The 22,301-nt window shown below is 29.6% G+C and overlaps 1 protein-coding gene across 2 annotated transcripts in view; it reads left to right on the top strand.

Moving 5' to 3' along the window:
* The window catches only part of Syt4 (Synaptotagmin 4), a 56,026-nt gene that overhangs the window by 13,413 nt on the left and 20,312 nt on the right, over positions 1-22,301 (top strand). The window contains exon 1 of one of the 2 annotated variants that reach the window (XM_016072947.4): positions 4,578-4,868. The exons of the other annotated variant lie outside the window; for it this stretch is intronic. Coding sequence (XP_015928433.3) covers positions 4,802-4,868 — 67 coding nt within the window. The 5' untranslated portion in view covers positions 4,578-4,801. Of the gene's footprint in view, positions 1-4,577; positions 4,869-22,301 lie in introns of those variants that run through there. 2 annotated transcript variants of the gene reach the window in all.

Consider the following 22,301-nt stretch of genomic DNA (forward strand, 5'->3'; position numbering starts at 1 on the left):
TACACCTTTGTCTGTTTTTCTAGATAATTATTACTTCTAGTAAATGCAGGCACTGTAGCGATTTCTGTACTCATATGTCATACTAGCTCCCCAATATGTCTACTACATCAGGAGACAACATTTTCACTTCGTCATCGTATCTGAATCAGGATCATTATTGACAAGCCAGTCATCTTGTTTATTTATGATGCGTTTAACATTTTTTTTAACCTCTTGTAAATCTATATAGTAGTAATTTTCAAAGCAAATATTTAATCCAGCTATTTTAATTAAAATTGTAAAAAGAAAACTTCGTCTGTATAATTTCTTTTTTCCTTTTTAGGAAAACGCACGTTTGTCTCTACCTTAATTATCCTTTGTATCACTTAAAAAAATGGCTATTTTCTTCCCATATTTAAACCTTAATATATTTTATGAAAAAGATGAAAAGACAATGAATAAATATTAAGTTTTTATTGACATTTATTTTTTGCCATCATAAAAACCATTGTTATAAAAATTTAAATAATCAATTTAATAATATTAATCACTCTCATAGAACTCAACTTTCTATTTGCGTGCTACAAAACTTATTTCTTAGACTGCTGAGAAGGCCTCAATTTTATCTAGGGTAATATATCACGTCTGAGCATAAGCAAGAGCATAAACATCTGTTAATTTCGCCAAATACAAATTTTCAGACTTCATAAATCTCTTCTTGAGGGACAATTTTAAGAACTAAAAAGAAAAGTGCAGACAAAGTCTTTCATAACATTTGCGCTGAATTAACTTTGAAAAGTTTAAAGACTCTCTGTTGTGTGTAGAGATGAGTATATCATATCCGTGGACATATATTATTGTCATGATGATCAGATCACTATTTAAATTTGAAAAATAAATTAGTGCATACTGTTACATTGAAAAAAAAACTATTATATTATCGTGCGAATTAAAGTAAATTTACTTAATATTGAAAAATTTATTTCAACATTTCAACTATATATATGTACTTGTATTTGGATATAGTCATTGTGTGAAAAAACAGGCAAATTATTGAATGTCATAAATAACAAGTTAAGTTCGAAAAATAGAATCAAAGGTAATTAAATTAATGGGTACGTGATCATTAAGGAAAGTGGCACGCTATCGTGGGATAACAATAACCCAATAGGTTCAAAAGGTCACAAAGTGTGAGGTTTGAACAAATTGGTATCACCAAATTTGGAATAAGGGTGAAAACTAAGAATTAATCAAAATTCAAGATTAAAAGATACTTACAGATAAATATCATTCTTATTGCATTAGCTTTATACTCCTGACAATATTAGTTTGATGATAATATTACGAAATTTAGCAAAGCTGAATATTTGTAAACATTTCAACTGTCTGTAAATGTTTTACATGCAATATTTATGCATACAAATTATTTAGTATTAATGACTCAAATTGATTTAGGTGTATACAAGCATTTATTATGAGTAGAGCCCGGATTTTGATGACCTGAAAAATATAAACTAATGCCCTTAAAAAGTGCAAAAAAATGCCCTCAAAAAGTGCAAAAAATGCCCTTAAAAATGCTCTAAAAATGCAAAAATTGCCCTCAAAATGCCTTATGACATGACTTGAATAAAGTAAAAATATTGAACTAAAACAATGTTTTACTCTTCAAAATTATTATGAGTCATTATAAAAAATATAAAGCAATGCAATACTTGTTCTACGTTCATTAAAGTTTGAAAAATATGTTTTATATCCTAAAATAACAACAAAAAAAAAAATGGAAAATGTATTGACTCCAAAACATTTTAATTTTGTATCGAAACTTTAATGAATATAACAACTTCCATCTCATAATATTACTAAATATCAGAATTACATTGGATTAGTAAATGATTTTTGATATTTTGAAATGTAAACGAGCGTCTCTTGCCTGGAAGTAAATTTTTGTAAATGGAGAAGCTTCTTTCAACGTCTACTGATGTTATTGGTGCGTACTTGAAAAAGACGGTCTCATTTACTGACAATTCTTCTTCAATTTGAAAAGATGTTGCTTCACCTGTTAATATCCTAGAGATTTTCTTCATTGTTTGGAAAACCACTGTTCTTTTCCAAAACTTTGTTCAATTTAGCTGCTACACTCTGTGCTATTTTTCCTTTTGCTTTTTGCAACACTTGACTCACTACGTCAATATGATTTATTGCATCGCAAAGTTCCAATTCTTGTTTCTCCAAGCTTGTAATTGTCGAGGATACAATAGCAAAGTTAGATTTGATAAATGATAAGTTTCCTTCGATTTTATCAAAGGTCAACACGTTTTGCGCTATCTTAATTGATGCAGCATCTTCTGAATCAAGACAAATTATAAGACAAATCTTGCATTTCATGAAATAAAAATGCCCCAAAAAATAATAAAAATTGGAAAAAATTAACAGTAACTTAAAAAATGCATTAAAATGCAAAATACGTCCCAAAATTTAAAAACAAATGCCCTATAAATCTAAAAAAATGCTCTAAGGGACAAAAATGTCCAAAAATGCAAATGTCATCAAAATCCGGGCCTTAATTCTGAGCAACATTTGTGTGATACTAGTCCATTATGACTCACAGAAATTATTGATTTTACTAGTCCGTAGACAATTTCACTGGCTCTTTTTCTAAACCCTATAAGCTTACAACTTAAATATTAAATAAATAAAAATGTTAAATAAAACTTTTAAATTGTTGTTAACTAATTAAAAAATGCAAATGAAGCTTTGCATAAATCGAAATTTTATTGCAGTCTAACCCCGCTATAATAAACTCGGGATGTAGTGAACGCTTTGTTGTAGTGAATGCCTTTTAGTGGGGCTCGTTCGAAATGTTATTTAACTAATGTCATTTCATACGGTTATTATTAACAGCTAAAAAATTAACTGTTCATTTATAGAAGATTTAAATTTCGTTTTTGCAGTTGTTTCAATAAATGTCACAAAATTGACTTTCAATTAAGAGTGAAGTAATACACATCATAAAAGAGTAGTTAAAATGAATTATTTCGCTGGAATAAGTAGTGCGAATGATAGAGCGAATCGATCGCAAAGAAATTCCAACTTTTAAAATCAACTTTTTTTTACAATAATTCCAGCTAATATTAAAAATGAGCAGTTACAGTTAAAAATGAAAAATAATACGCATAGTAAAATAGTGTTCAAAATTAGTTATAATTCGCTGGAATAAATAATGCGAGTGGTTATAAAAACAGGCGAATGGTAGAGTGAATCGGGCGCACAGAAATTTCAACTTTTAAATTAACTTTCTTTTAAAAAACGTCGGAAATAAAAAACATAAGCATTTAAAAAGGTTCCAGAAATGAAGACAACGATAAACGGCCGAAAAATTCACTATAGGGGACAACCACTTCGTTATAAAGAGAATATTTTGAATGTTATTTATAATTCTGATTAAAAATAGGGAGAAATTCACCGTAATGAAGTTTTATGGCAGAGGGACTCTAAATTTTTTGTTAGCTAATAATTTTTAAAACAAAGTCTGTGCTATTGCAACCACTTTTTGCAACATTACTACTGCAATATACTAAAAACCATTTTTCCAAAGATTTTGGATATAGTGAACCATCATTTATAGTGGACTTATTGTTAGGTCGGCAGACAGTTCAGTATAGCGGGTTTCGACTGTTTTGTGTTTTAATAAACTGGTTAAATGTCACATGTTTACCACTAGTTAAGCGTCGTGTTAAAAGTAAAATAAAAGTGATTAAAGTAAAATTAGACGAAGAAATACAAAGAATATGTAATATTATTCGTGGAATATTATTTCGAGATGGTCCAAATCAGACATTAGTAGTCCCAGACCATCGTTAAATTTGAGCCCTGAAAAGTGTTATAAATATTAAATAAGCATTATTATTATATTTCTTTATATATTATTACATTACATTACATTATATTATATTATATTATATTATATTATATTATATTATATTATATTATATTATATTATATATTATTATATGTTATATTATATTACTTTATATTATGTATTTAACTCTTCTTTTGTTAACATGGAAGAACGTAAATACTTTTCGCTCCGTAAAAGATCCTTAAGGGAGTATCTTAATTACACATTTTAGGTTTCTCAAGTCAGGTTTCGGGGCTCATTTAAACCACAAATCTATTTTCCATCTTAAAAAATTCTATTTACCCTAAAATTAAAGATCATTATAATTACAGGAAATTGGTCGCCGTCAGATGTTAATGTTTTTTATATTTATATTATAAGAACTTACGATGTAAAAATCATTATAATAATATGCTGAGATATTTGGGAAGGAAATATGATTAATAACCAGTTTTCCCGGGGAAAATCTCTTCAAAACACTTTAACCTTTGGGAATTGAACGAAATGCAGGTAAAAATGACGTTTGGTAGTCATTCTTCATAAAACTTCTTTCTTCACACGTAGAGAGAGTATCTGCTTCCACAGATTTCTCACCACGGGTATTTAGTAAGTCATGGCTAAAAGCGTACACTCACCCACAAATGGGAAAAAGAAATAATTTCCCATTGGTCGGCTGTTGCTATAGCAACCGCCTCTACGTACTTTAGCTGAGCAAGCGCAATGGGGAAAAACCAGTCAATTCAATGGTTCGATGGAATATTCCTTATCTTAATCGGAATATGTGAAGAAACATTAAAAAACTATTCACAATTGTTTTGAACTAATAGGTTCTTCTAGGGAATGTGTATGACATGATTGGGTGTATGAGTTAAAAAAACAAAAAAACAATCGTGTTGACATTTAGAAGTAGATTTAAAAACTGACATGCATTTACGAAGTATATTGGCAGAATCGAGAGAAGATGGCCCTGAAATTAAAGCAGTGGAAGAAGGTTCTTTTTTTTAAATTTCTTAATATTTTTATTATTTTTAAAAACATGTCTTTTTATTTTCGAAAGTATTAGAGATATTTTTAAGCTTATCTATTTAATTTTTCGCTATAACTGGAGGATTTAAATATAATGATATAATCAGTTGTAATAATAAACAATAATTAAATTGATAAGAAATAAAATACCTATTAAAGAAGTCTGTTATTGTAAGAAGAACTATGCTGTACTTCTAAAAGCAAATTATGTTCTTAAAATTGATTCATCATGAAAAATATAATTTTGAAAGTTTTACTTAGTTATTTTAAATTTATTATTTATCACAATATTATTTATTTTGATTATTTTTTTGCTTATTACTTAGTCAAAATTTATCATTTGATTTTAATTCTGATTAAATTTTGTTAAGATTTTAAAGTTAACCAGTTAATTATTTATTGTATATATAATTTGCAGATCATTATATAAAATCTCTTAAAACTTACATTTCCACGTTTAAAGGATATATATATATATATATATATATATATATATATATATATATATATATATATATATATATATATATATATATATATACGATAAAAAAACATAATTATATACATTATTATTTTTGTTTCCAGGCGAATTTCTTACATTCAATTTAAAATTTATTGAGCTAAATATCCAAAATTTTTCATTGTATTAACATAAATTTTGTTCAAAAGATTTAGTATCCTGTCTTATTTATAATAAAATTTAAACTTCATCCACAAACTTCTTTTAAAATTCTTATTTAATTTTTGGTTGCAATAAAAAATCTTCAAATATTTTTCGCCAAGGAAATTTTTAAAATTTTGTAAAAAGTTTATTCTCAATATTCTTTTACTATTGTAAATTATTATTTTATATTCATCTTCTTCATTGCATACACTAATTGAACAAATATTTTATAAAAATTTGTTAAAAAACATACATTATTAAAAAAAAGTTTTTGCTTCTTACTTATCGTTTAATAGTTTTAAAACATTACTAGATACCTTCCTCATAAAATACTGTATAATAAAATATAATAGCATGCTATCATCTGACAATATAATAATCAGAATAATCATAATCAGAAACGTATTAATAATAGTATTCAAGTTGATAGGATTGGATAGCAAGGCGAGCTAGGAATGGGGCTCCTAAGTTTCTTTTAAATATTTTTACATAAAGGGTACAGAAAAATTTCATTATAACTTTCATTAATTTTACGAAGATTACAATCAAAGTTTTCTTGATCTTCTTTGTGTATTAAAAATCATATTACGTGATTTTTTTGACCAACGAGAATTATTTTTAAATATTGTATATAAAGAAATATTTTTTAAAAATTGTTCTTTTTTTAGTTCGATAGTATAGTGAAAAAAATTATACCAAGCACTAAGGGTAACTATCGTTTTGATCTTTATTAGCCTAAATTAATATTAAAAATTATCAAACATTGTTGAACGCATTTCTGCTTGTACAAAAACTATCACTTTCCATTTAATTATAAATATACCATTGTTACATAAAGTAGCAAAACTTAGTAACAGTTACTTTTAAAAACTAGTTTTGATGTTTAATTGTATGAGATCTATTTTAACGTATGGATTAGATTCTTTCAATGGTAACTTTCCATAACTTTTTGGGTATGAACAGAATTTTTTAAGCGATACAAACTAAATCTACCATTTAAATATGCGTTCAAAGCATACATTATTTTTTATCAAATATTGATTTATAAAAATGAAAACAACAGCAATAATTTTTCTATAATTTTTGAACAATAATTTTTTGCAGACTTGGTTGATTTAAATAAAGTTTGTTATATATATATTCGAAATAGATTATCAAATCCTTATTTTAAACTTCACAATTATGGTATTTGATAGAAATAAAATTGTACTTTCCTTAATTCCTTATCGGATGTAAATAGAACTTTTTAAAACTAACTATACAGACCTAAATATCAGCTCAAATCATATTTTATTTCTATCAAGATTTAAATATAAAAATTAAAATTAAAGTAATTTTCTCAACAACTATTTGAAAGCTTGACTGTTTTAAATTAACCTTAAACTAAGGGTGTTTTGGGAATATACGCATTATAAAATCATTATTTCCGTTATACAGTTAACGCATTTGATGGATATGAAACCACTTAATTTTTTACAAAGGCTTTTTCACAAATAAAAATTGTATTGAATTGTTAAAATGAAATAAAATATATTTTTCTGAGAGGGAGAACATTTTTACCCTATCTAAAAGCATCTTATTTTCCCTGCGTGAAGATATAGGTTGCCGTAAAACAACTTTTACGTGATACTTTAGACCAGTGTTTCCCAACCTTTTTTGTACCATGCCCCACCTAAGCCTTTCTAAAATTCGTATCCCCCCTTATGTAACATATACATAATTTTTAATATTAGAAAATCGAACTGTTCACTTAAGAAACTTAGGAAACTGTTAGCGAAACAAAATAAGTAAATTTTCAGAACATATAATGAAAAATTCAAATTCGAAATAATTTTAATAAAGATTTTTCTATAATAATTTAATATTTTAATTGTGTGAGATTCTTGCCCTTGATGCTTGCTGCTCGTAGATTTTATCTTAGGTTCCAATTTGGTTAGCTTCAGTCTCAATTCTCCCCATTGTGTTATATCCAGACGATTTCTTTTTTTTCCCAATAAAATCATTTACAGCACTAAATCCACATTCAGCTAAATATGAAGATGGAATCGATAACAATAGTTTTCCTGCACATTTGATTGAATTTGGGTATTTGTTTTTTGTTTCCTCACGAAGCCATGACATTACTCCTCTCATATTAAATAAAGTTTTAACTGACTAATCATTTTGCATTTCTGCAAGTTCTTGATATATTTGATATATCAGGCAAATCCACTAACATGGACTGCAACATCCATGTTGGAAAATAAATTTGTTTTAAATCAGAATATCTTTCTTTTAAATCAGCCGATAGAATTTTCAGATGATAGACAATAACAAGTAAAGCGGAATCATTTACTTCACATTTTTGGAGCCAATGAAACTGTTCAAAGTTTTTGTTATTAATATATTTCTGACATAACTCAATAAGGGTAATGAAGCCAAATATCTTCGCTTTTGCATCAACAAGAGTTTTATTTGCTCCTTGAAGTTTCTTATTTAATATATTCAGTTTTTCAAAGATATTGGCTAAATAACTCACAAATGCTTTACCATCGACTGTAAGCAGATACTTCATTTCAGGTTTGTCGCCTTAAAAATCCCTAAGTCACATAATATTTATTGACCGCAATTATTTAAGAATTTGCTTTTTTCTTTCGATTTTGTCACCGAAATCTCGCATTGCATTTAAATGGCCCAGAGCAAAAGGTTTAAACTCATGTTGAGTCCATTTTTGAATTGCAATCAAATTGCCCCCCGGTGGGGCGTGGGCCCCACGTTGGGAAACACTGCTTTAGACTATTGCATACATTTTAACATTTAAATTATTTTAAATGTTACGGCCTACTTTAAATTTATTTCCCTGACGTTTCAATCTATCGTGATATATCAATACATTGTGAAACAACTATATTTTTAAATGTTGCTATAATAATATTCTTAAAAAGCATTCTCACTAAGGTGAAAACCTTGCATTACAAAAATAGAATATTATAATATTATAGAAGAATAAATTTATCGTTAATGAATAATATAAAGGCCACAATTATAAGCAATAGACAATTAAAAACATAGAATACGATAATATCGCAAGTATTATTAATAACATAATTATCGAATACACTATTGTGGTTGGTTTTCATATATTTCATTGAGATGACAAAAATATTAATGAATGTGAAAAATAATATAAATTAATTAAAATCGCAAACTCGCGATATATCGTTAAATATAGATATTTATTTATGATACTATATCAAAATTCCCATAAAGCAAAAAGTGAGAGATAATGACCGATAAATTATTCCTTAAAAAGTATTTTAAAGTCAGGATATTAGACATATTGTAAACCTTTTTATGATATAAAAGTCCATGTTTGGCTAGATTTTGCAGCACAGAAATAACCCTCACTAACTTGCTTTCAACAGTTCTTTTATGGATCATAACACAATATTATAATCTTTATCATTCAAACAGAATAAAAGAAGCAATCAAAAAAATTGTTATATAACAACTACCGTATAAATATGTATTATTCTATATAGTTATTCTAGTAAATCATTCTATACAGTTATTAGTAAAATCTCATTCTTTTAAACTGAAACCAATTATCTATATTAAGATAAATATAAATCATTGTTTTTAAATTTATTTCTTTGTTTAAATATAGTTCTACGCAATTTATTCTTATAATTAAGCATTTTTTCTGACTTTAGCAATCTGCTAATTACTAACAATTAACTATTAAAATTTTTTAAAGAAAAAAAAGCTTTGTTAAACTTATAACTTTTTTAATCTCAGTTACTTATATAATTACCCAAACTGAAATTCCATATAATTGCAAACTCGACATACAATTTAAGCCTATGCCGACAAATAATTTTAGCCTCACCAGGTATATATTGTTTCTAGGATACATTCTTCATAACTGAGTATCAATTGAATTATTTGATAGTCATAATTTATTCCTCAAATTATCTTTTATTTTTCAAAGCAAATACAGTCTTTTTACTAAGAAATCTTTGGTGTGATAAGAAGAACATATCAGGGAAAATAAGAAGAAAATGTCAAATTTTTTTTACGTTTAAATAGCTATTAAGATATTTTTAATATTTCGTGGCAGAAATAATTAGGTACAATTAAGAGTTTTTTTAATTTCTTGTTTACCCACTTCATTATCCTTTGTTTCGAAAGAAAGAAAAATTTTATTTTGCTAACGGGGTTTAAAAATTTTCTTTATTAAGACAGAAATGACTTAAAGTCCTAAAAACATTTATGGAATTCATGGCTTGGAATTTGATAGAGTAATTACTAACTGCAGAGGATTGATTATTCTTATTCGTCTTTACCTATTATTATTGTTATGGATGAGTTTGCCTTTATTCGTTTTAACTTATTCCTTCTTATATAACAAAAGAAATAAAAACAGTTCTTAATAATTGAAACTAAAAAGGTGGATGAAGAGACTAAGTGAAAGTTTAGTAAATTGGCTTTAAAATTTATTCGTTGAAATTACAAAATAAAGTTATGCATTTCCTTTTATTCTCCAGCACAAGTTTTCACTTTGCAAAATCTATAGTAGCTGTTATTAACTCTTTCGAATAGTTCTTTTGAGCATTTAAAATAACTACCAAAAGACGGGTTTTATATAGTTACTCCTCATAGAGTTTGATGCCCGATTGCTTAGAATCTTTTCAACTTCGAAATTACACAACTGTCACTTAGAACTTTCACTGAGATTTGCAAAATTTCTAGTATTTTTTAAGCAAATTTATATCGTATAGTTAACTCTTTGGCTACTAACGGGACTCATTTGTCCCAACAAATGTTTAAAAATTACTAATGGGGTTTTTCACCCCATTAGTTTTTACTTAGAAACTCATTGTAATATGTCCCAGTCGTAGAGTCGAATCAAGTATACGTGTTTCATGTGTCAAATATCCCCTAGATGGCCTTACCTAGATGGCGCTAAAGAGTTTCTTGCATGAAATAGCATTGTGATTTTGCGCTGGGACAGATATATCCCATTAGTATTCTTCATCGGGACAGATATATCCCACTCGTATTCTTCATTGGAATTGTTATGCCCATTCATATTTTATTCATATTTTCTCAAATGAACATTGAAAAAAACAAATATGAGTTACCCAATGTGTAATGTCGGGTTATGCAAAGATTGCTTCACCCTGTATCATACCATGCAAAAAAAAAGTCCATATAATAAATTTTTCCGGAATGATAGATTTGCTTGTAGTAAGTCGATCACTACAGGTGGGACACATGTATCTCACCATTAAGTAAGGCCGGGACATATATGTCCCAGCCTCTAAATTGATAACCACTTGTCAGAAAAATCCCAAATACTAAATTTGCCTTATTTGTGACCTAATTTGTCCTTTTGAATAATAAACGGGACAAAAAATCATTTTTTAAAATTAGTAGTCAAAGGGTTAAATAAGATGAAAATAAGATCTTTTTTGGTAAGTCACAATTTTTTTCTCCAAAAAATCTCTCTTTGAATTGTGATATACTAAGTTTTTCCATTAGAACTGATTTAAAAGATAATATGAAATTCTTACAAAAATGTGAGTCATGATATTTTATGAGTTTTAATTAATAATAACCAATATACATTAGTTTATAATATTATCTCATTTTTCTTATGTTAGCTTACTTATTATTAAGGGATGAGAGAGGAATCCCAGCTATCACAAGAACTGCAGTTTTTAATAAAAAACTAAATATAAGCGTACAATATTCTTCAAAAAATTCTTCACTGATTCAATCTTTTTTCATAATCAAAAAATCCTAGAGATGCAACAAGAGAGGGTCATTTAAATTTTAAAAAAGTATTCGGGATATGCTATTTGAAAGTTTACTTTAAACTTTTCTTTTTGACTTTAGAATGCAATAGGAGTTTTTTCGTTCTAACTCTTTGACATTGCTCTACATTATAAAGGATTATTATTAATTTTTGTTAAAATATTTTAAAGGAATCACTGCAATTCGTCCCCAGTTGCACTACATTTTTAAAATTTTAAAATTTAAAAAAAAAATCGAAAAATGTGAAAATTTTGCTATGAGTGAAGTTATTAGTTATTAATACGCATAATGATATTAGTACGCATAATGAGCGTGCCTTATCAATGGTGATTGGGTGAAAATTAGTTTGATACTAAGAAGAAACAAGCGAGGAATCTTTTTATGAATTACGGCTAAATTAAATAATTTCAAAGCGTGCATTTAAGAAATCAACCAAAGGGGATAGTAGTCAATCTAGAAACTAAGAGTTACTAAGAAATACACACAAAATAACAGAATTTTAAATTTTTTATCGTGACTTTCACGTAAATGTAAAGATATCATTTACTTTTTGTTTTCCATGAAAAATTCGGAAGTAATATGTGAAATTATCATTATTCTTTATTAAAAAATAACATTTTTAAAAAATGGACAATTATAATCAAATTAAAAATCTATTTAAAAAATTTTTAATTTCCAGCTTTATTCTTTCTGATCAGTCAGATTAAAAAGGAACTCTTATAATATAGACTAAATGAAAGGAACGGTCTTCTGTTAAAAATATCAGAAAAATTGATCAGCATATTTTAGAAATGCAGAATTATAATGTGATTTTCTTATAAATCATCAAAATATTAATTCATTTTACATGTTTGTCTGGCGCATTTTTGCAGCCAAGTCTCGAGAGGAAAGTTTAAATAATGGCTTATTTGAAATATTTGTAATAACGAAATTCCCAAATTTATGACTAAAATACATGATTATTTCGGAATATGGAATTTCAAGAATGAATTTGCATGGAATTCATTATTACTGTATGTATTCTTTAATGTTCTTTTAAGGCTTCCAAAAGCTTCTAAGAATTTCGAGTTTTTTGTTTTCCCTGCGGAAAGATAACATTTGCAGAAAAACAACTTTTACATGTATTTTACTAAAGCACTCTGAGTCGAGGGCAAGCGTTAAGTGAATGAAAGTAGGGTATAGTTGACTTAATCCTATAAATTAAAAGTGCTTTTTAATAAAATCTAAATATTAAAAAAAGACAAAGGTTATGCGTACTTACATATTTTATTTTGGAGCTGATCAAACACTCAATTAATCAAGCTAAGCAACGTGAATAAGATACAAATAACATCACAAAAATGGACATAACCTCAAAAGACACTATTGCTGACCTTAACAGATGTGGTATTTATCAATTTTTTTGTTAGTGTAGTCCTCTGTATGTTGAACAAACCAAACGTATCCTTAAATTTCGACTTTTCATGGAAGATACTTTCAAAAATCAGGATGTTGAGAGCTGCTCCATCGCCCTACATTGTTGGAATTTCTATCATAGGTTTGAGTTTCCTTCTGCTAAAATCATCGACATAAAATTCTTAGCTATTGATCTTGACTTCTGGCTATTCTATTCCATACTTCTAAACTTCTAATATTTTAATTAATGATTTTTCTGGTAATTTTATTGGATTTTCTTTCTCAAGTTTGTTCTTCTTCCCCTATTGGTTAACAACTTGTTTATCTACCATTTTCTTCTGTCATTTTATGTTTTGTCACTGAGTGAAGTTCTTTTTTATTAAACCGATATTTGTGCTTTTTTTAAAAAAACTTTTTGCTCGTTGTTAAGATTTATTCATAAACGCGAAAAAAATTTACCCTATCTTTATTTGGAGACAATCGATAGATTAAGTGACATCCAATAATGAGAACAAGTTCACATTTTCGTAGACTCCCATAAACCCACAGTTGCAGAAATTTTGTTAAAAAAAAGGGAAATTATTTTCACCACAGAGTCCGTGTACTTGACCTTACCACTGAAAAAAAAAAAAGCATTACTATTACAATACCATTTTGAAGCGCGAAATCATTTTATATTCCTATTTAGTAAATATTATCATATCTTACAAAAGCAAATTTCTCCCAATACTTGATCCAGGATTTCCCTTGTCTTCTGGATTGGGTTCAAAATTACAAGGCTGCGGAGTTTTGCATTAGTTGTCATAAAAGCAAAATTGAGTAGGCTGTTCAATAACGGTTATGAAATAAAATAAAAATCTCTTGCAATGAACCGTGGTGGCTCTGGGGATAGAGAGCTCGCCTCTAATCAGGCGACCCAGGTTCGAACCCAAGTGTTTGATAGTTGCTATGAACTCTCACCGACCACAATGCTGGTGTAAAATGCTCGCAGTGATAGACAGATCGTGGATTAGAATCCCTTTGCCGTCTGGCTAGGTCGGCTGTTCAACGCCGGTTCTAAATTAAATTCTTCTTTAAAAAATAAAAAGAACTTGAATAAATCATAAATTGAATAAACCAACACTTTTAATAAAATAAGTAAAAAAATAATAATTAATTTGAAGTTTCACGCAAATACATTTGAGGGCCCTTATGATGTGGGATCCTCCGCAAGTGCCCTGCTGGCCATGCTATAATCAGGCCTTGATGTTTTCAGATAGTTCTACAATCGACGAAGCTGTGATGGGATTCCTAAGCTATCGCTTTTAAAAAAATTTCCAAATTTATCTGGTACTTAAAAACATACAAATTATTTGAAATTGCAGTGAAAATGGAAAAATTTAAAAATAATAAATGTATCCCTATACGTGATCCAGGAGTTCCCTTGTCAAAATTACAAAGCCACGGAGTTGAACAATTAGTCGTGGTTAACTCAAAACTGGATCAGCTATTCAACGACGGTTATAAAATAAAATAAAATCTCTTGCAATATAATAATAGGTTTGAGTATAAAATATCTTAATTTATATTTCCGCTTTTTTTATAAAATGTAAATAACATCGAATTTTATTTTTTAATTTTGAATACTCAAATATCTGCATTTGAACTGTGCAATTTTATTTTTTCTTGATAAAATTAAACTTTGACTAAAATTATTGAGCACAAAATTGAATTATACTCACGTTGAGAATGACATAATTAGTTAAGCATAATAAGTTTTAAATTTTTTATACTAATATAAAACGAAGTTTCCCGCTTTGCGAATACACCATTCTAAGATTTTCTGCGAAATAATAATTAATATTGAAATAACGATTATGAACAAACTCTAAGTACCTGAAATAGCACTTTTATATTTAAGTTATATTAAACAAACCTAATTTATGTATTTAAGCTTAAACCCTTTTTTTTTCAAAAAAAGGAAGAAAAAAAACTGAAATTGCAATTTAAACAAAGTTGTAAATGTAAATTATAAATGTCTATTTGTATTAAAGTTTCAAATCGAGTCTTATATCTTTAAATCTTTATGTTTAACTCTTTTTTTCAACTGCTAATTAAACAAGAATTTTATAATTAAGTTATCACTAAATATTAGGATGTGAAATAGTTCTTTGTTTTAATATCTAAAGTTATCTGGGGGTTCAGTTCATACTCGACAAGAGCATCTGGAATCAAGTATAGGGGAGAGTCGGGTAGCCCCGTCCACTTAGAGAGTATTGCTTAGATTTCAGTATAATATTGAGTAATCATCAATATTTTTGTATGTTTTTATTGTTTTATCATCTAATTAAATAATGCAAAAAGAATAAACCAAAATAAAAATAATTTAACTTTAAAAAATGGAAATTTAAAAAAACATGTTTTTCAGCTCTTTTCAAAATGTGTCGGGTTGCCCCACCCAGTTACAAAAATTAGGTTTTTTGACTATTTTTTCAGGTGTAAATGAAAATCATCAATATATTGACAATAGATAAACCTCGTTTATCATTTTTGTAACAAAATTATTTTATTTATTACATATTTATATACTTTTTGCGAATTTTATCATTTAATAACATATACCAGCTGCATAAATGCTTGAAACTTTGAAAATAATCTCTTTTTAACGTAACAATTAATGTCCGATGGCCCATTGACTTGAAAAAAATATTCTATACATATGAAATTAACAGTGGGCTGGGGTACCCGACACTCCCCTACAGGTTAAAAAATGAATATTTTAGTATCAATTATCAAAGAACATATGTGATTTAAACCACTTGTTACTATCAAAGTGATCCTTGATCTAAACCGTCCGGACTGTATGGTGGTCAGGGAGCTGATCTCAAGTCAGAAAGGTCCTCCTGTGTTCGAATCCCAGATTGGGCATGGATGTTCTTTCCTTCTCTTCTCTGTACTATCTGTCCTTCCTACTGTGGGAGCAACGTTTGGCCCACCTAATATGATGCCCCTGAAGGAGTGTCAACAAATATACCCTTCTGATACCCGAATGACAAAAGTCAATATCCGGGTGTGTATTGGGGTAAAAAACAATGTAATTTAAAGCGCAGGGAGCTAACATAAAAATATCCTAAGTAATTTTCTTTTAACAGTCGGGGTTTTTCATGTACTATCTGAACTGCTTCAGTCAATTGAATCTTAATGGTTCAAATGTTTGAACTTCTTTGCCAATCGATCTGGGTGGATCTCCCCTTTTTGCAATAGTAGTTGTACAAACTAAGGTAAACAACGTTAAAGAGCACTGTTAAGTGAAGCCAGAGGGCGTATGGGCCAGAGAGAAAAAATAGTAGTAGTAGATGTTTGTAACTGCAGCGATGAACCATCGCCACATCTCTCAATAAAAATTATTTTGTTTTGAGAAAAAGAAAGCTATTGTAAGTGCATGAAGTACCTACTTTCCATGCAAAAACATTGATTGATCGACCCTTGCTGGTCCATGTAATTCTTTCATACAAATTAAATATTAAGTTTATTGTTACAGTCCTCTTTTCGTAATTTAGAATATTTAAAACACACTGACTCGATTCAGAAGTAATCGAAACGCACATAATGGTCCACGCCTAGCCGGAACTTTGAACAAATAAAAATGGATATTAAGACAGCGAATCGTCAGTGTGGAGCTTTGAAAGCTAAATTAACAAATTTAGAACATTATGTTACGTCAATTAAAGCAATGTCTGCGGTGGAAGAGAAACCAACGCTCATTGAATTAAATCATAAACTAGATAATCTCAAGAAATTTGAAACTGATTTGGAAAATCTACGGCTACAATACTACAAAATTGCAAAAGATGAAGATATAGAAGAGATCGATTCATCCCTGTTGGAGATTGAAGAAAGAATAAACAAAACACAGATAAGTCTTCTTTTATTAATTCAAAGTGTATCTAACTGTACTGGTATAAAAGATAAAAACATTAATGAAGATAAACCAAGACTATTTAATTCTTCTTTACCTACTATTCCTTTACCTATGTTTAATGGTGATTATGAAGAATTTAATAACTTTAAGTTAGCTTTTGAAAACTTAATCAATTGTCATACTTATTTATCAGATGCACAAAAGTTATTTTATTTACGCTCATGTTTACAAGGTAAAGCAAAACTAATTGAAACCAGTGAAGATACTTATGTTTCATTAATGAAAGCTTTAACTGAACGATTTGAAAATAAACGTGTTTTAATTGATACACATATAAACAATATAATTAATTATCCTTCTATGATTAATGAAAATGCAAAGAGTTTACGGGATCTTTTAGACAGTGTAAACAAAAATATCAGATCTTTGAAATTGCTTAATTTTGAAAGAAATAGCCTTTCGGATGCATTGTTTATAAATATAATAATTCCGAAACTAGATAAAAATACCAGAATCCAATTTGAACTAACGTTAGAAACACAAGATATCCCGTCTTTAGACGATTTGTTGTTATTTATGGAAAAAAGAAGTCATGTTTTGGATTCTATCAATAGAAATGTACAAGCGAAAACCTCTACCCCTATGAATAAACTTTCTAGTAATTCATTTCAACGATCAAAAAGCGCATTACTTAATTCTCAACTTAATGCATGTGTTATATGTAAAGATATTTCCCACTCTATTTATCAATGCTCCATTTTTAAAAGTTATAGTGTTTCAGAAAGATATGAACTTGTAAAGAAAAATAAATTATGCATAAATTGTCTTCGCCCAAATCATACTGTAGCTTTTTGCAAAACGAAAACAAAATGTTTCTGTAAAAAATCTCACCATTCAATGCTTCACCGGGATAATAATTATTTCACTTCGCCCACTCAATCTACGATTCCCGATGTGAAGGTCGCTCCCCCCTCTACCCCTCCTTCATCAAATATCGAAACCGCAAGCTCGGCGCTTCTCACATCTGGAAATTCAAACTTTGTTTTGATTAATACTGCTATAATTTACATCCAAGATTCGCATAATAAAAAAATACCCTTGAGAGTTGTTCTCGATTCTGCAGCCCAATCGAATTTTATTTGTAGTGAAGCAGCAAATATTCTAGGAATAAAAAAGGAAAAAATGAATATTCCGATTAGCGGATTAAATGACAGTTCATTCAGCGTTAAATCTTATATGACCACTCGTTTATCTAATTTAAATGATGATTTCAAACGCTGTGTGGATTTATTAATTGTTCCAAAAATAACTGGACTATCCCCTTCTAGAACTCTAAATCTTTCTGATTTGAAACTTCCCTCTAACGTAACATTAGCTGATCCTCATTTCTATGAACCAAATAAAGTACAGATATTATTGGGAGCTGAATTATTTTTCTATTTTTTAAAAGAAGGAAAGATTTGTTTAAAAACTAACAACTTAATTTTACAGAACACTTGTTTTGGTTACATTGTCTCAGGAAGTATTGGTTATTCAAAAGCGGAAACAAATCTATTTTCAAGTAATCTTTGTTTTTTGACTTTGGAAGATATAAATAATTCAATTAAAAAATTCTGGGAAATAGAAGCGGTTGAGGAAAAGAAAACAATCAGTGATGAATTGGCTTTTTGCAACAAACAATTTAAAGAAACACATTATCGAAAGGATGACGGACGATATGTTGTTCAAATGCCGTTAAATTCTGATAATGTAGAATTAGGTGATTCTAAAGCTTTGGCATCCTTGCGGTTAGAACAATTATGGAGAAAATTAGAAAAAAATCCTAATATGCAAAAACTTTATTCTGATTTTATGCAAGAATACGAAGATTTAGGCCACATGGTTGAAGTAACATCGGAAGATAATTTGAATTTGGATTTTGTACTTCCTCATCATGGTATTTACAGACCGGAAAACTCGAGTACTACTCTCCGCGTCGTTTTTAATGCTAGTGCTAAATCTACAAATCAAAAATCATTGAATGACTTTTTGCTTAAAGGAGGTATCATACAAGATGATTTATTTTCTATTATGCTCAGGTTTCGAAAGCATTCTTATGCTTTTTCCGTGGACATAAAGAAAATGTTCCGTCAGATTGAAATTAACCCATCACAGACTCACTTGCAGAAAATTCTTTGGAAGAAAGGAAAGGATGAACCAGTTCGTGTTTATGAATTGAAAACGATTACATACGGAACTACTTGTGCTCCTTATCTTGCTCAAAAAATTCTCCAACAAATTGGCATCGATGAAAAAAGCAAATTTCCTCTTGCAGCTTCTGCAATACAAGATTTTTATATGGATGATTGCCTATCGGGATCATCTAATCTACAAGAAGCTAAAGATATTCAACGAGAATTGACACTAATGCTATCTTGCGGTGGAATGGAGCTCCACAAGTGGTGTTCAAATCATCCGGATCTGCAACTTGGGGATACGGAAATGTATCCATTTGATGATACACCAGAAGAAAAAAGTGTAAAGACCCTTGGAATGCAGTGGTTCACTTCTAGCGACACCTTTGCTTACAAAGTTTCTGTGAATCCAAACCCATCCTATACGAAAAGATCTGTTTTGTCCGAGATAGCTCGCATTTTCGACCCACTAGGATTGGTTGGCCCTGTGATTTCAAAAGCAAAGATCTTCCTTCAACAACTGTGGTTGCTGAAAATTGATTGGCCTGATCCACTACCTCAATCCGCTGCTCAAGAATGGCATAAATTTGTATCAGCTCTTCCTCTACTCGAAAAGCTCAAGATTCCTCGTCATGTCATCATAAACAAAGCAAATCAGATCTTTATTCATGGATTTGCAGACGCATCCGAATCTGCGTATGGAGCTGTTGTTTACCTCCAAAGTATCTCTCTAAATGGTTCTATCTGCAGTCACCTTCTATGCAGTAAGTCAAGAGTTTGCCCATTAAAGACAATGACTATTCCTCGACTCGAGCTTTCAGCTTGCCTTCTGTTAGCTCAACTTGTTCGAAAATCTTTAACTGCTCTAAAGTTAGAGATAAACGGAGTGATGCTGTTTACTGATTCCACTATAGCGTTAGCCTGGATCAGGAGCTCTCCTCATTTATTAAAGACCTTTGTGAGTAACAGGGTTACTCAAATTCAGCATCTTACAGACACCTTTCAATGGAATCATATTTCATCTCAGAACAATCCTGCAGATGCCATTTCTCGAGGACTTTCTGTTCAAGAAATATTAGTGAATGATTTTTGGTGGAACGGTCCATCCCATTTGACTCAAAAAACTGACTTTCCACAACAAACAGCTGAGAGTGTGGCAGATACTCTCTATTTGCGTGAACTCAAATCTCCTAAAGACATTAATTTGAAAAAGTGCACTGCTCCTGATCCTAATGACATTCAATCTGTTTCTCTAATTACCACCAATGATAGATCCTTTTTAGAACAAATTCTTAACCTTTCTAACAGTTTTGTTAAACTAATTCGAATTTTATCCTTTATTTTTAGATTTATTCGTAATTGTCATAATCCAATATCTAAGAATAAGGGGTTCTTAACCATTGAAGAGAACAAGCATGCAGAAAATTGGCTTCTGCTTTCATTGCAGTCAGGTGAGTTCCAAGAGGAATTTAAAAGGCTCAAACAAGGTGAACAAGTTCCTTCTAGGAGTAAGTTATCTTGTTTAAATGTATTCTTGGATGGAAATTCTCTAATTCGTGTTGGTGGCAGACTTAGAAACTCTGATTTATCGAATAATAGTAAATTTCCCATTGTGCTGCCCAGCAAGCATAAATTAACTGATGTAATTTTGAATCATTATCATTTGAAGTATTTTCATTTAGGTGCACAAGCACTCTTGTTTCAAGTGCGACAGAAATTCTGGCCGCTTAACGGCAGAAATAATTGTCGTAAAATTGTTCATTCTTGTGTGATTTGCTTTAAAAATAAGCCTGTAAGTGTTCAACAAATAATGGCCGATCTACCAAGGGAACGTGTCACTCCTAATTTTGTCTTTAATGTGACAGGGGTTGACTTCTGTGGCCCTTTTCTAGTAAAATTTAAGAATCAGCGTAAAGGAGTGTTAAATAAGATTTACGTAGCTGTTTTTATTTGCTTATGCGCAAAGGCTATACATCTTGATTTTGTTTCAGACTTAACCACTCAAGGATTTATAGCTTGTTTGAAACGTTTCTTTGGTAGACGAGGCAAGTGTTCGAAAATCATGTCTGACAATGGAAAGACATTTGTTGGAGCAAATGTGGAGATTAAAAAACTTTTGAAGCTTGTCACTTCCCGCGATGAAAACTTGTCTAACTTTCTCTCAAACGAGAATATTGTATGGGAATTTATACCCCCAAAATCACCTAATTTTGGGGGCCTTTGGGAAGCTGGGGTGAAGGCTTTTAAATTTCATTTCAAACGAGTGATAGGTGGCCAAAAATTGACACTTGAAGAATTTGTAACTATTCTAGCTGAAATAGAAGGAGTATTGAACTCCCGGCCCCTCATTCCATTGTCAGCAAACTTTGATGATTTTCGAACATTAAGTCCAGGTCACTTCATAATTGGGAGACCAATAAATGGCCTTCAAGAACCACTACTTAGTGATATCAAGGAAACTCATTTGTCCAAATGGCAAAGGGTAACTAAATTTAGTCAACAAATTTGGCAATTGTGGAAGAAAGATTACTTGAATAATTTGCAGAGTCGAACCAAATGGAAATTTAGTAAGGACGATGTAAAACAAGGTACTCTTGTTTTAATGAAAAATGAGCAACTTCCTGCCACACAGTGGTCAGTTGGAAGAATAGTGGAAATATTTCAAAGTAGGGATGGAAAAATAAGAATTGTAAATGTACGTATGCCTAATGGTAAAATTTTCAAGAGAAATGTCAGGGACATTTGTATATTACCTCTTGAATGAAAAAAAAAATTGTTTTTCTTATGAGTATTCTTTTTAGGAGAAATTATTTGAGTGAATTAATTTTGTTTATAATTATATGTATATTAATCAGCACATGTTATCCCATTGTATTTGTTCTCAATTTGTAATCATAGCAGAATTTAGTTGTTCATTATTTTTTATGATTCTAATAGTATTCATATGTTCTATGTATTCTATTGTTAGTTATATTGTTTATTGAAATTATGTAATTGAATTTCAATCGGGGGGAATGTTAAGTGACGCCAGAGGGCGTATGGGCCAGAGAGAAAAAATAGTAGTAGTAGATGTTTGTAACTGCAGCGATGAACCATCGCCACATCTCTCAATAAAAATTACTTTGTTTTGAGAAAAAGAAAGCTATTGTAAGTGCATGAAGTACCTACTTTCCATGCAAAAACATTGATTGATCGACCCTTGCTGGTCCATGTAATTCTTTCATACAAATTAAATATTAAGTTTATTGTTACAGTCCTCTTTTCGTAATTTAGAATATTTAAAACACACTGACTCGATTCAGAAGTAATCGAAACGCACAAGCACAAAAATATTATTAAAAGGAGACAGCTGTTTCGGATGCTCAAAGGGCAACCTTCATCAGTGCAACAGAAAGTTTCGTTGTTTACCTTATTACGTTAACGTTGTTTACCTTAGTTTGTATTTTAGCACAATGCTCGCCCACT

The sequence above is a fragment of the Parasteatoda tepidariorum genome, chromosome 6, assembly GCF_982258835.1.
Source record: "Parasteatoda tepidariorum strain Cologne lab strain chromosome 6, Ptep-v5.0, whole genome shotgun sequence".
NCBI lineage: Eukaryota > Metazoa > Arthropoda > Arachnida > Araneae > Theridiidae > Parasteatoda > Parasteatoda tepidariorum.